The sequence below is a fragment of the Oryzias latipes genome, chromosome 16 (genome assembly GCF_053564925.1).
Source record: "Oryzias latipes strain Hd-rR chromosome 16, Olatipes_Hd-rR_3.1".
Lineage (NCBI taxonomy): Eukaryota > Metazoa > Chordata > Actinopteri > Beloniformes > Adrianichthyidae > Oryzias > Oryzias latipes.
Window position 1 is genome coordinate 7,452,465 of NC_136252.1, and position 15,279 is coordinate 7,467,743.

General features: G+C 41.9%; 1 protein-coding gene across 4 annotated transcripts in view; it reads right to left on the minus strand.

Moving 5' to 3' along the window:
- Positions 1 to 15,279, minus strand: part of vps13b (vacuolar protein sorting 13 homolog B) — a 318,767-nt gene that overhangs the window by 26,725 nt on the left and 276,763 nt on the right. For all 4 annotated transcript variants that reach the window (XR_002874967.2, XM_023964361.2, XM_023964362.2 and 1 more), the window contains exons 47-48: positions 3,200 to 3,355; positions 505 to 771 (exon numbers count right to left, since the gene is read on the minus strand). Coding sequence is in view for 3 of the 4 variants with exons in the window: in XM_023964361.2 (XP_023820129.1) it covers positions 505 to 771; positions 3,200 to 3,355 (423 nt within the window). In the remaining variant the exon portion in view is untranslated. The remainder of the gene's footprint in view (positions 1 to 504; positions 772 to 3,199; positions 3,356 to 15,279) is intronic.

Genomic DNA, 15,279 nt, shown 5'->3' on the forward strand with positions numbered 1-15,279 from the left:
AGCCCCACAACAGCTATAGCGGATTTCGCCATGCTAAACATTTGCTGGTTGGACCAACACGGATCTTCTAAATGTGCTGTTATTACTGTTATGATTATTATTAAGGGCCTGCTCGCTCATAGTTTTTGGCTGCAAGGACCCGGAAGAAAGCTTAGCAGGCTAATATGTGCTAAAGGACTGACAGGCGATGTACCAGAACTCTTAGCGAGAATTAGCTTATCTACCTCTACAACTACATATTTAAAGTCCAGCAAATGATCTTTATCCAGTTGAAGTTGGGGGACGGCTGGGGGCGCGAGACGAGCCGGAGACAGGATCCACAGCCAAGCATTATGTGTGTAACGGAACCACAATCTTTTCACCTCATTTTTTCCAAAAAACATGTTCACTGTATTAATGGTATGCTTTTAGGACCTAATATATAAAAAAAAACATGTGGTCCCAGGTTCAGACTTAAAGGGTATGTAACAGAAAAGTCATTTAGAGGTTATAGAGCTGATTTACCTGAACAACAGAACTGCTGGTGCCCTTGTCCTTGTTCTCCAGCTGAACGTCCTGGGACCAGTCTTCATCGCCTCGTGCCTTCACAGACAGCTCTGTCAGCTCTGTGTCCTCCAACACATAGGAAGGAAGCTTGGTTCCTGCATCCAGGCAGTTACAGTGCTCTTTGACCACCGTCTGACCATCGGGCCCCACGTAATGCTGGACCACACGCAACTCAATGTCTTCAGTCAGGTAACTGCACATTACCTGACGTCCACAGATTATCACCTGGAAGAGAAACAACTCCAGCATGTCAAACTCTGACAAGTGGACCAACTTAAACAGAACTGGCACTAGCAAAGCATCAACCTGAAATTAAAGGAAAGCAGTTTCCAGTAAATAATACATGTCATAACTAAATTACTGGGATAAAAAATGAAGATTAGGAATAAAAGGCCTCATGACAACATGAAATGTTCAAATGTTCTAAATAAATTATGCTGATGCGTGATGTTGTTACCACACCAAAATGCTCTAGAGGGAAAATGTCAAACTTCTGCAATGACATAAGTGTTTACAGCTGCTCCACTGATAAAATGCCTTCAGTTAGCAACAGCCTTTCTTTAACCGCTACATAACCAATAATGACGTTTTTCTAGAGAATGCTTCAGTATTTTCTTTTAGTTTTTCCGCTGCTGTTTAAGAGTTCCAATACATATTTCCTCAAAGCAATGCAAATAAATGTATATAAAAAACTTTTGTTTTAACTTGCCCTGTCCAACAGCACGGCAAACATATGAGAGCTGAAGGCCTCTTGTGTTGGACATATTTTACTTTAACAACAGGGGTTATGAATCTTCTGACAAACCAGAGGTATGTCTGAATAAACCCCTTTTGTAATCGAGGCCAAACTTTATTCATTTTAATCATATTTGAAAATCTTATGTGTTGGACCTGACGTAAAAGGAAAGGAGGGAAGAAGAGAGAGGGATGTTAGAGAGGGGGGGGTAGGAGGGTGATTATAGAATGGGGGGGGGGACCATGAAGCAGCATAAAGCAACAAGTTGCTGGATGTTTATCATTACAGGGAGGTTCAGATGTAATACACGTAAATAAGGCCGGGGCCTGTCCACACACACACAAATGATATAAACATACCTATTGGCTCCAAAAATGTTCACATGTCAACATGTACACAATACAAATAATGTTCACACATGCATACTTATGCATTCAAACCAATAGTGTGAAATATTTCATTTGATCACGCAAAGTACTTGTGCAAAGGTGAGCTAACACCTGTGCTCAAGTGAGTGTTTATGTTCTTCTAAAATGGATGATGGAATGTAAAAAGAAGGAGGGAGAGTCCCCAGTCATCCCCACACCAAGACTCCTGCCGTAGCAGCAGCCAGAACCCCCCAACACCACACGGCAGCAGGCAGAGAACAACCGTCCCCCGGGAGATCACATCCGCCACCCAGGCCAGGGCCTGCAGGACCGCCACGGGGGCCCCAAAAGCCAGAAAGCAGGGGGGCATGGGGTGGACAGAGAGTGCAAGCTCCAGCCCAACCAGGAGAGCATCCCCCCCCCCCCCCCCCCCCCCCGCTGCGCTGGGAGGGCCAACGGGGGGCCCCGCCCCAGACGAGCAGCCCACCACCACCCAGGAGTTCTGGGCATCCCCCCACCCCAATCCCTGGTACGAGCCAGGACCCCCCCAAAGGGAGACCCGCCTCACGCTCCAGGCAGCCACCCACCCGGCCCACGTTGTTGGTCCTTGAGAGAGCAAGGCAGGGGCCAGCCATCCCCACCCAGGAGGAGGGGAAGAGGGGGTCCACAAGAAGTGTTACAAACATCGCCCGATCAGGCTTGCCCACATGTGGATATTTGGCGAGGCCGAAAGCACCCAAGGGACATGGTCGCTGACATGGCCACCGTCGCCGAGGGCCTGGTACCCCGCCTCCAGGGATGGGGTAGGAGACAGATGGTCCGAGGTCCCTCCTTCCTTGTGAAGCATGTGGGCATGTGTGTGTGAATGTGGGGATGTGTGTGTGCATGTATGTGTTTTTGTGTTGGAGTGTATAAATAAGGATTGTTTAAAATTGATTTTCCTTTTCTGAACCCACCATTAAGATGACAGACTGTTAATTGTTTAGATGGGCAAACCTCCTCTGCTGTAAATAACTTGATCCAAGGCTAAAAAGGACTGAACATTTAGAGGAAGTGGAGAAAAGACGAGGAGAGACTTAGTCTGTTTTGGCCAGAGGACAAGAAAGAGATGCGTGTGACACGTGTTTATTTAACAAACTGTCTCTGCTATTCACTGACGGCGAGCTTAGCATCTTCAGGGATACGGAGACTTTTTCTCGTCTATGTGGAACGACTCACACATGACTCATCCCTCATCCTTTCTGGTTTATGATCTGGTTTACAATTTCCTGTGATCTTATTTATGGATTGATGGAACACATTTTATTGCTGCAAAACAGATGACAGAAATTGACAAAAACAGAACACTGTCTTCTGTCGACTAAACAACTACTAAATCACAAGATGGAAATGAAGAGCAGGGTGTGGGTAAAAGGACTGATCCCAGAAAGAACACTGCAGCAGCAATGCTCCTGTAAGTGTTTCTTTACCAAGATTACCTGCAGATTTCCTGCATTACTGACTCTTGTACAATGCAGCATGAGGGAGTGTAGTGGAGTCCTGTCAGTACCTGTTTCTGGACTCCACTGAGCTGAAGCACCTTGATGATGAGTGAGGCTGTGCGCCCTTTGTACTGAATGGTTCTCAGCAGCATTCCCACGTTGTCCACACTGAAGGGCTCCGACCAGCGCCAGTTCCCCCACCCCTCGATGCAGATGTGCAGCAGCTACAGGAGGGGTCACATCAGGATAGGCAAACAAACAAAAAAGGAGACAGAAGACACCAGACAAAGGTTAGACTCCTTACCCCGTGTTTACACCTAGAAAAATACAAACAAACAACAGCAAGGTTCTTTATTGGACAAGTTTGCTTAACAGAATGGCTGCCGCAGGAAGTAATATCCAAACAGATGCTGTGGAAGATTATTGTGGCTCCATGTGTGACTGTTGTGTGTACTTGTGTGGTCTGATGTGGAAGTCTCTTCTCCTCACGTATACATGAGAGCCACTGAGCTTGGGCTTTGGTCTTTTCAGCTGCGTTTTCATTCATCGTTGTAGCGAATGCATCCATGTGTGCGGCGGCCAGTAAACACGTTGCCCCGGGACGACAGCATAAACACATGCTGTACTGTCCTGTACCATGACATCCAAACAACTTTAGGGTGCTGACAATGTGACCAACATTTGCCACAATTGTGGCAATGGGGGTAAAACTATGTGAAGAGGCCTGGTGCCATCTGCTTTGGCTGAAGACTGCTGCACATTTCTGAGGATATTTTTCCCACATGACCCCTGAAGTTAAAGCTACAAATATGCAGAGCAAAAGGTAAGTGGACCAGTCAAATGTTCGACCCTCCTGTGCTAAGCTGAGGTTATTCAGAGACCATCTGCCCATCTTAAGCCTCCCAGGTTTAATGCTAAATCTTATTTATATAAAACATTGGAGGGGGCAAAAAAAAAGGTGTTGCCATGAGATTATGGTAACAGAATTCATGGAGATTCCTAAACATGCAGAAAGATCTGAAGCTTTGTCCCGTCCTGGGGCAGTGTGGCTGACCTTCACTCTGAACCCCCAGTGTCAGTCCTTCTGCCAACACAATCAGACTTCAAAAACAAAAGTAAAAGAATAAAGTAAGGTTGAATATAAATATGTTTGCAAAGACAAGAAGAGACAGGGACAGAGGGTTAGACAGGTTTGAGAACAACCTGGAAGGTTAGTGACAGTTTTGAACCTTCAAACTTTGCCTTGTTGCTTCAGTGTGCCGAACATTTAACCAATCTGTTTCTAAGAAAAACAAATTACCCCTGAGGTTAAAGAGCACGCACAGACCTTGGTTGAGACCTTCTATGTTTCTCTGCACTGCAGTCTTTTCTCACTGTTTGAAGACAGATTTCTTTACAAAAACATTCCTAATCAAAGCCCGTATTCACTTTCTCTAAGAACGTCCCTCCACCCTGTTGGCTGTGTGGAAGTGACTTATATTTCCCATATATCTTGCTCAGTGAACTTACTGGTGGGAAAAATGGCAGGGTGGTGTAAAACTGCCAGGTGTCTGAGGTTAAGGTTAAGCCTTAGGGTGGAGGACCACTAGAAGCCGTAAGCCAGCGCTAGTATGATAATCAAGACCAGGTTAGATTTGAACAAACACTAAGTTACAGGATTTTCTTGCCGTTCTCTTCCCGGATAAAAGCTTGTTATGTGTTTAGCAAAAGAGCTGCCACCATGTTTGAGCTTCAAGCGGGACCAGACTGGTATTAATTATGGTGAAAATGTGGTGATGGCAAACCCACTGGAGACCTCTGTGGTTCTTAAGCACCATCTGAGAGGACAGATTTGTTGTTTCAACACTTTCTGTCCTTAAACGTCACTCCACCCCCTTCCCGCACATTTCATTGTCCCTGTGGCTCAGCTTGACCTTTAAAAGAGAAGTCATAATAAGGTTTCTGTTCAAACTTCAAACAGCGACTGACGCTTTTGTTTAAATTCGTCTCCGACTTTAACAGTGGGACCAAAGACACGGCAGTGACACAGATGAAAGGGGCACAGATGACAGCAAGAAAGACAAATAAGAAGCTGTTTTGCTTCTTTGTGACGCGTGCAACAGTTTTGACAAGGAGAAAACCCAGTTAGCCATTTGCCGCCATTCACACAGACTCTTTGAAAATAATCTTAGTCTGACAGTATGCAACCAAAAAGACTTCAGAGAAAAAAAAAGACTTTTTCTGAGCATGTTTTTAATTATTTTCACTTTATATTTGCATTTAAAACAGTAGAAATTTATTATTTGAAACCACCACAGGCTTAAACAAGCATAACAACAAACAAACATTATAAATAGAGTGAAACACGTTCCAAGCTAAACATATGAAACGAATGTACCTACTACTCACTATGACTTGATTTTATGCACATTGCATATTTTTATGACTGAGTAGTCTTTAAACAAGGCTGTGTCATAAGATGCTGTCTCCAGTGAGGAACCAAAGCCCGGACACTAAACAAAACAGAAGATGTCATTTACATCTATCATCTTTGGATCAGCTTCATCAATGCAAAATAAAGCCCTATTTTAAATAATCAAACTGCAATTTCCCTCCAGTTATTTCAGAAGATTTATTACATCTGATCATTCAGGCTCATCTTTATACTTTACAGTTACATGATCTGCCTGCCAAAAACACCAACATGCACACCAGCCTGCAAATCATTTATCTGTGGAAATGAATCATCTGACAGTTTTGACAATCCAACTGTCCATTTATTAATATGAATCAACTCCAGCCTTTGATGTGATGTGTGAAGTCAGACTGAACAGCATCAAAAGGATTACCCGCTTTGTAGTGGTCAGACATGACAATGACGAAAGCTGGATAGTTCGATCTGGCTCTTATATTGAATTTCCATATTAATGCAGTTGTTTTTTTTAATGCGTTAGAGCCAGTGAGAGAACTTGAAAGCCGATCTCAGTCTGATCCTTTGACGTATGTTTTCAAATCAAAGTTGTGACTAATCTAAAAGTAACAGAGAACACCTGTCTGCTAAACCAAATATCAGCTGGACAGAGTGGCGACATTAAAATCAAGGAGGAGAACTATACGGTCTAAACAGCAGATCAGAACCACATGAACCTTTTGAAATCCCCTCTTCTGGATAACCATGGTAACTGAATACAGAACCCAAACATGGGACTGACACATTCAGAAATGACAAGAACTTCGGAGAATTATGAACTCCACCCAGCCAAACTGAGTGTTAAATGCAGTGAGTCAATTAGCCGACTGCATGTAATTAAGTCCACAGTGTCATGTCTACTGCTTGGGTTGTTGCTCAGTTCTGTCTCTAAAAAATCATTACTCAAGGGTTTCCTGCACCAAAAAAGGAGTCTATCAGTAAAAATCAGCACAGAGTTAGTTAGCAGCCTGAATAAAGCTTCATGTCATTTACTGATAGACAGGACTCTACTGTGATACTGGAAGTACATTTCTAGAATGATGTGCACAAAGAAAACCCTCTGCACCGCCTGAGCTCCAGACCGAGTCCGTCCTGCCACTGTAACCGCACTCGTCTGCTGTCCTCTGACAGGAATGCGTTTGAGTCCACAAACACAAACGTCTGAGGATGCAGCAGCATTCCTGGATGCTGCAGACAGCTTGGGTTCATCAGTCATTGTTTTTCTGCCCACCATTTCATTCCTTCATTCTACATAAGCCTTTCAGGCCGGCAGACATGAGGATGAGATATACACAACACCAGTAGCTTTGCACACAAATTCCTATAAAAAGCTGAAGCAGCGCTGACGATTCTTTGATGGTTTACTGAAATCATGTGAGTATAATGTCATATACTAGCAATTTAAAAATAGTCCAAAAAGTCTCTGTACTGTCAATCTCATTTAATGTTATACAGCCGCACAGGAAAAAAGGAGGGATGTGGAACAGAGGTCTGGTCTTGTCTGGTGAAATTACTTTGGGACAAGGGACTGTGCTATCCAGCTAACAAATGAGAAACAGGTTCATACTCAGACAACAAAAGGAAAGAATATGGATTACTCTGTCCTTTAAGCTAAATTACTGTGAGAAAGAAAAATATGAGAAAGAAGTAGGACAAAAAAAAACATCAATTTCAAGGCAGTGAGCGCTAACATGAGAGACTGATGGTGGTTTTAACAGCTGTCTGCAATACCTTTCTTCTTCATGGCTCCCTCCCTCTGACAAAAGAAGCAAAGAAAGAAAACAAAGACAACATCAAAGTCCAGCTTTGCAAGTCTAAGAAGTGGTTTGAGAGTTTGAAGAAGGTACATAGAAGAAGCAATGTGCTGGTCCATGTTTGACAAGGGCCATACGAAGAGGGTCATGCTTGACTAACATTTTTCCATATTCCTCCCTCTGGTTTCTACAAAGGCATCCCAGTCATGCACGACCTCAAGGGCTCTTGGATATGCAGACGAGCCGAGTGCCAGGACCAACTGGAAGGAGCTGATATAAAAAGGGCTTGGAAACCTAACTAAAGGAGGGTTGAAATACCAGGTTGAGCGGGACAGACATTTTAGAACATAAATAGGGAAGGGATATCTGGAAAACAAGCTGGACAGTGATCCTGGAGACCAGCTGAAAATCCCTGATCTAAAGTCACACGACCCAACTGATAAAAACTCTTCAGCAGTCTTTTCCTATAAATGCTTGCTTTTCCTGCAAGGTGCTAGAATTTCAGAACCTATTAAGGCAAGTGTTAGAGATAACTTGAAGGGCTAGGACCATTTTTTTGGACACTATTTCTTCTCACTATTAGTCTTTTTTTCATCTGACCATCTTTGTATGACTTCAATCTATTTGTACAGTAAACTTTTTTAAACAGATAGAAATGATGTCTCTCTTGAGGCAGCAACTTTTGTCTGCTTGAATGCATTAGGGCCAACTTCGGATGAACAAAAAACAAAACAAGGAATAACCAACTGTAGATTACACTTTAAAAGATCAATGGAAAGTCTATTTCTTTGAAATCCGAATGGCGGCTGTCTAAGGGTGTATTCAGACTGGAAAAATTTGTTTGTCCGGACCAAGTCAGCTTAATTGGGTCCGGATCGAGTCCTGAACCTCACCTTTGGTCTGTATTCAGACTGGCATCTACTAGAGATTTCTGCTTTGAACTAAAGTCTGTAAGTAAAAATCACGTGATCCTTCAGTCATTGGCCAGGAATTATAAGGGTGTGGAAAAGCAACAAAAGAAAGAATATTTTTTTTTAAATATTGCACATAAAGAGTATCTTATAATGACACTCCATACGAAGTGCAAAGAATAATGGAAGTCCTGCACTTTGCTATCCTTGTTGGGATGTGGATATTTCACCTATTCCAATTTTATATTTCAACGACCAATTTTGAACGTCTGTATCAACGTCAGGTACAAGACTTTTTACTGCTGCTTTGGTACAGCGGAGGCGTGCTGCAAGGGGGTGACTGAGGAGACAACGGCTAAGAAGGTACGCTGATACGTTTTTATAACATAGATTGTCGGGAAAAGAGTGAGAAGCAATGTGCATCACGTTAAAAGTTGCTCTAATGAGTCTGCATTCATCTGACCACATTTCAATGAGTTCAGTGGTTGACCAAATGTAGCTACGCCTAACCAAAACATCAGAGATGAGAATCAAAGTTTAGATCAAGAAAAATCAAAACAAAAAAAAATGTCAGAGATTGGTCTAATACGTAAGATTGCATATTTACATCAGGGTTTTTTTTCTCTGAAAGGAAGGAGACAGAAATATTTCATCCATCCATTTTCCATACCTGTTTAGTTCTTTTCAGGGTCACAGGGAAGCCACATTTCATTTAAAACAGAACTGCTGTTTGCTGCAAAACGAAAGCGTTATTTCTATAGCCTTTAATGATATTCTCATATTTAAAGTAAATGTACAGAACAAAGCTCCTTAAAGTGCCATGTGACCTGCATGTTGGAGAACTAGGATGAGATTCTTTTGTAGCCTTTTGCCTCCTTTTGGACAGGCCCTCCTCATCCTGAGGTACTATCCATGGTGCTGAACTCAGGACAGCAACAAAAACTGTAAGCTGACTAGATATACCTGAGCTGAGATAAGTAGGAAAGTCTGAAGACATAAAGCAAAGACTGAAAAAGATGTTAAAGAGGAAGCTCAACCCTGAAAAAGTCTCCTGAAACTGGAGCATTGATTTATCCTTTAATAGCAGGCTTTGAACTTTATAAAGTTTCTAAACTCTAAATGTAGATATATGACTATGCTACGTTTATTTCATTGCAGTCTTTGTTACAAATGGCCTCAGTAAGTGAAAAGCTTAGAAAGATGACAACATTTTGTCCTTGTGCAACCTTTTCCGTGCAGCGTTTCAAAAACACTGCTGTTGTTAAACAAAGTGCAAGTTGTTATGGTTCTGCAATGGAAAAGACTCGACTGGGGTGCTGACTCACAGCTGGAGCCACTCACTGATGTTTTTGTGCGTCTTTGTGATGCTTTGTGTGGGGCTTAGTGGATGAGGCAATCCTAACTGACAAATTCATTTTAGGCTTTCTTTAATTTAGTGAATTTACCAAGAATTGACCATGTTTTCAGAGTAGATTAGAGGCTTGTGGTTTTATTGGTTCTAGTATTCTATGAATACCGTGGAAATTGTCACTAACATATGTCCAATGAACGTGTCAAAATAAAGGACTAGCTCATTGCAAAAGTCCTAACTTTGTCATACTTTTGGATCTGTGCTGAATAAATCTGCTGTCATAATGTGGCACAAGCTCATTTAATCCTAACAACACTGTTGTCATGTTGAAAGAAACAAAAACCGTCTTCTGGACAACGCTGCCATTCAGTTTTGGAGTTTATATGACAGAGGTTTGACACACAAGATTATTTTTCATGTTTTCACAGTAATAATATGATAGATAGTGGAAATAATTGAATGAAACGCTTCTCTTCTGAGGTGGTATTTCACTAGACACAAATCACATAAGGAGTCCAGCTACTTTAATAATGAGTATTTGTATAAAAATACAAATCAAGCTATAATTAAATATTGATAGGTTTGATAAAGACGTAGAATGTCCTCATAGCAGGTTTCAGGGACGTTGTGGGTGTGACTGCTGTTGGTGCGTATCAAAAAGAATTGTTTTAAAAAGTTGGGTTAAGATGAAATGTTTTTAAGGCAAAGTGTCTACAGTTTGTTCATGGAATATTTGGGGAGTTAAAAGTTTATTCGCAGCTGAGCCACTCCGCTCCATGTTCTCGTTCCTGACTGCCAACAGCTTTGTGGCTTTTTCAGCAGGAGATGCAAATTTGCATCTCAGTAGTTTGGTTTGTAAAACCGTTCTGCTCCGTTTGTCCTGTTTTTGCAGTCAATTTAAACTGGTCTGAAATCTGGCAAAGCTTTTCCCGTGGACAGGCCCCCACCCTCTGGCAGCAGAGAACAATGCTCATGTCGTCAGGAATTTGAAACCATATTTAACATTCTCTGTCACAGCTTTCATCAGTCATGTTAGCCTGGGTGATTAACAAAACATTTTTCTGTGAAGTGACAAAAGTCAGAATGCACTTAAGTTTTCCTTCAGTCACTGAAGGCGAATGATTTCTGAAAACATCAGTGTAATTTTTTAATCCTATTATTGAAGTCATTAAGAATTCAACTCAAACTATGTGGAATGACTGGGTGGTGTGCTGCTACACAAAAGACAACTAGGATCATTCTTTATTGGAATGATCTGAATCCTTTTCACATCCAGTCTTGGATTTTTGGAACGAATGAATTAGAACAATCATAAACATTTTTTCTTCCTCTTGGTTGTTATTCTTGTGTTCTTTTGTGCAGCATGTTGAGACATTCTGGCTTTAATAAGCTGAATTTCTGATTATCATTATAGGCAGTTGAAACTCCATATTGTGACTTTAAATTAAAAAAATTGTAATACTTCAATAAATTCTCTTTTTCAAAGAAAGACGTTAAAATCATGTTGAGTAACATGTTTGATCAGCTGTATGCATGATCTGCTGTAACAGAAAATGCCGGTTCACAAACGGATCGATTACAGAGGATCCAGTTTCATCGCGAACCCGACTGTTAAAGTGAGGCTGTGAAGACTAAATTAGAGGACGGTAAGAGGTGAGAGTTTGGGCTGGGACTGCTGGAAATCATCAGCTCTGGTGTTGGGGAGGCTTCATGTAAGTAGAGTAAAATATCTCAATATCATAATATTCAAATTTCAAATTCCACAGCAAATCTTTATAAACACACAGTTGTCACAGATTGTTTGACTGCTTCTACACCTGCTTGTGGATCCTGTCTCCGGCTCGGCTCGCGCCCCTGGCCGTCCCTCAACTACAACTGGATGAAGATCATTTGCTGGACTTTATATATGTAGTTGTAAAAGTAGATAAGCTAATTCTTCTCCAAGAGTTCTGGTACATCGTCTGTCTGTCCTGGGGGAGGATCCCTCCTTCATGTGGACACCCCTGAGGTTTCTTTGTTTTTTCCGAATTCCGCTTTTTAGGAGTTTTTCCCTACCGCGAAGGGGGGTCAAAGGGCAGGGATGTCCAGTTAAGTTTAGTCTGTTTAGTTAAAGTTTAGTGTTATCCTATTGAATTTTATGCATTTATGATCCTTTTTGATTGTATGTTTACCTTAAAATTACCAGCAAAAAGCCCATTGGGACAACTTTTGTGAATTTGGTCAACATAAATAAACTGAATTGAATTGAAAGTCCTGTGAACCTAGTTTCAGTTGTCAAACAGTGGGCTGCACTGCGGTGTTATGTCATGGAGAAAAAGTCCTTCCTCTATATTCCTGTGTGGTACCTTACGCCTACTAAAACACATTTGATAGGTTAAGGGGAATTTCACTTGACACTTGAGGGAATGAATGTGTTTGTGGCCTTGTGGTGAACTGGCAGCTTGTTCAGGGCGGATCCTGCTTTAGCTTGAAGAAAGTCCATGACACTAATTAGAACAAAGCAGAAATAGATGATGAAAGGACGGGAGGTCAGACACTGAGTAAAGCCTTAGTCACAACTGCCCTTAAGGGGGAATACGGGCAGCATGTGGGTGAAAAATGGTAAAATTCGTAAGAAGCAAAAAAGGTGGCCCGCACAAAATTACAAAATTTCAAGGTCATAAATCACTTGGGGAAATGTTCATGCTATTTTTTTCTATGGGCATGCTGTGAGCAGCAGGTTGTAGGTAAGTAAGGGGGAGGTAGGTGAGGTGCAGGCATGTTGTACATTTTTTTTCAACCCCCAAAATCCTGTGAAGAAAGAGCCCATTAGTGCTGTTTACAGGATAAGTGTGTGTCTTTGCACAAAGCCTGACAGTTAGAAATGAGGAAATTAGACAAAGTATGGACATCCTACAGTCATCTAACACTTTACTAACGACTAGGAAGCAGCGTAAGGACGCCGTATGACAGCCTCACTCATATGTTGTATACATGTGTGGCTTACAAATACTTCAAGATACACCTACCACACGCAGATCAATGGTATGTTCCATTCTCATGGTGTCCCTTGAGGTGTTCACACGAGTCTTGAGGTAACAGCAACATGCACTCCCCTTAAGATGCAGCCACCCCTCTCTATGTTCCCACACATGCCCGGAGAACCCAAAAACCCTTTTGGGTCAACCCTCTGTACGATTGCAGCCTTTAAGTGAAAAGTGGTTGATCACAAATGAAACTAAACGTGTGGAACATGAGTTTCATCAGGATTCAGTGTGATTTTTATGCAACTATGCATTTTCCCAAATCAAGAAAGTTCTATATTCATTGTTTGTGTTTCTACCACTCACCAGGGGGTCTCACAACCCATCAAAGTGAACCTCAGTGGCTACAGTCTAAAACTAAGCTAAAATAAACATAACATTATCATGGTGATTTATTTCATTTATATTTTTAGAAGATTTAGTAAGCCTTGGCCTCCTAATAGTCACAGTTTTGATAATTCCCCCACTGGGGTTTTGTTTTTGAAAAATATGTAATTAAATCAAAGTCATCTGGTGGTGCAAGATGAAACTATTTTAAAAACTTGATAAGAACTCTGCAGGAGACTCATCTCCAAGCACACAGGAGGTCGTGTCCTTACACAAAACATTCATACAGACAAAAACCACGACTTAAATCTGTAGCCTATACCTTTTTTCTTTAGATGCAAACATCTACAAAAATATTTAAATTTTAAAAGCTGAATTCTTTCTAAAACTAAACATATATGTATTAATAAATTGAAGAAATGTTCATGAGTCACAGTGAAGACATTCTTTCTTCATGTGTAATCTCACTCGTCAGGTAAATGGCGTATACTTGTATAACGCTTTCTACCTTCCTCGAAAGCCCAAAGCGCTTTACAGTCAGAAACCCATTTACCCAGTCACACACACATTCACACACTGGTGGCGGCTCCGCTGCCAAACACTGGCACCAACCTTCCACCAGAGGCAAGGTGGGGTTCAGTGTCTTGCCCAAGGACACATGGGAATCGAACTTGCAATCTTTCGATTAGAGATCGACCGCCCTACCGCTGCACCACGGCCGCCCCATGTACAGCCAGAACCTGGCTGAACAGTATGACTGAAGAAGCTCACTTGAGGGCAGTGTTTCAGTGGAAATCCAAACGACAAATCAAAAAGCCAGAATCTGTTAACAAGTGTACGCTGCAAGAGCTGAACTCCACTCACAGCTTGGTGCAGTCACAAACGACCACTTGCCGAGGATACACACCCGGCACGCGCTCACACAACACAAACAGCTTCAGCAAATCCTCTCTTTCTTACCAAACACCACATTTTCATACTGGCTTCCAACAACACAGCCCATCCAACCACAGGCTAATAGTCCCAGGCCACCATCTACAGCCCATTACCACTGGGGACGTGCAGTCACACATCGACACTAACACTAAAACTCACAATACTGTACATACGAGTTGCAGCACACAGACTCACACACATTCACAAGCACAGCAGGAGAACTTTGCAGTGAAAGCCTGGTGCTGGAGTAAACTACAATTTATTGAAATTGGTAATATTCATTGTAGGCACTTAAAAGGTCCTTCTTAAATCCAGGGGGCTTTTTACGCCCCTCTCACTGCTAACCACAGTAACCACAGGGATTTCCATCAGCAATACTGCATCCTGTACAGAGCTGCCAGATATTTCAACCATCCACACCAAACAGCACCCCAGAGCCCCGAAAAACAGGAGGGTGGGGATGGTGAGTGCATTTGTGCGAGAAATAAAATGAACATAATTACCAAGAGAGCACATGTGATCATTCTTTCTTGTTTACAGATGTATTCATCTGTTACTATCATGCCTTAACCTACTGCACCCTTCTATTTGTGATCCCAGTACATATGAACATGAGGAAACGGTAAACATTGTTACATTCCCTGTTAACTACTGATGTGTGAAGGTATGCTGACGCTGAAAGAACTGGACTCGGATGAAAGCCCAGACAGGCTGCAGGTCTGAGAAAATATTTTATCCCAAAGTAACTGCTGGAGGACGGCATGTTGGTGTTCCTCAATGGAGCCTTTTACATGTTATGGTTGTGACTGACAACAGCAGCGGCTGAACGGGGGAACGGGGGAGCAGTGAGTGGGACCTGAGCTCAGGCTTTGGTTTCAAAACCTGCGAGTTTTTCTGAGAAAACTTACAGATATTCAAAGGTATGTCAACATGACGGGAAGTGTACACTGGCTAGATGAGTCAGGATTACACACATTAAACACTCTTGGTTCATGCAAACACAAACAGAGGAGACTTCAGAAATGTCTTCAGACTTTCAGGGAGGCACCATGTTTTAGTTCAAGCTGAAACAACAAGCTTGAATGTTCATTTGGAAGATATTTTCTCTTTCCTAACATTTGCAGTGTTTATGAACAGGAACCAGTTTAAAAGAATGAAGGCACAGCAATAAAGCTTTTACAGAAATCCTTTTAGGCATGATTTTTTTGATGTTCTTTTTATACGGATAAACACAAAATGCAAATAATAATACTAGTAATAATGTGGGGGTAAATGTAATGAGTGAACAAGGCTGCTCATTTTCTTTCCAGGCTGTTGAAAATGCAGCACTTCAAAGTGTGCCGTTGTGTCTTTACAGAGTGGAGGATAAACAATATTAGGAGAGTCGTCAAGAAAAC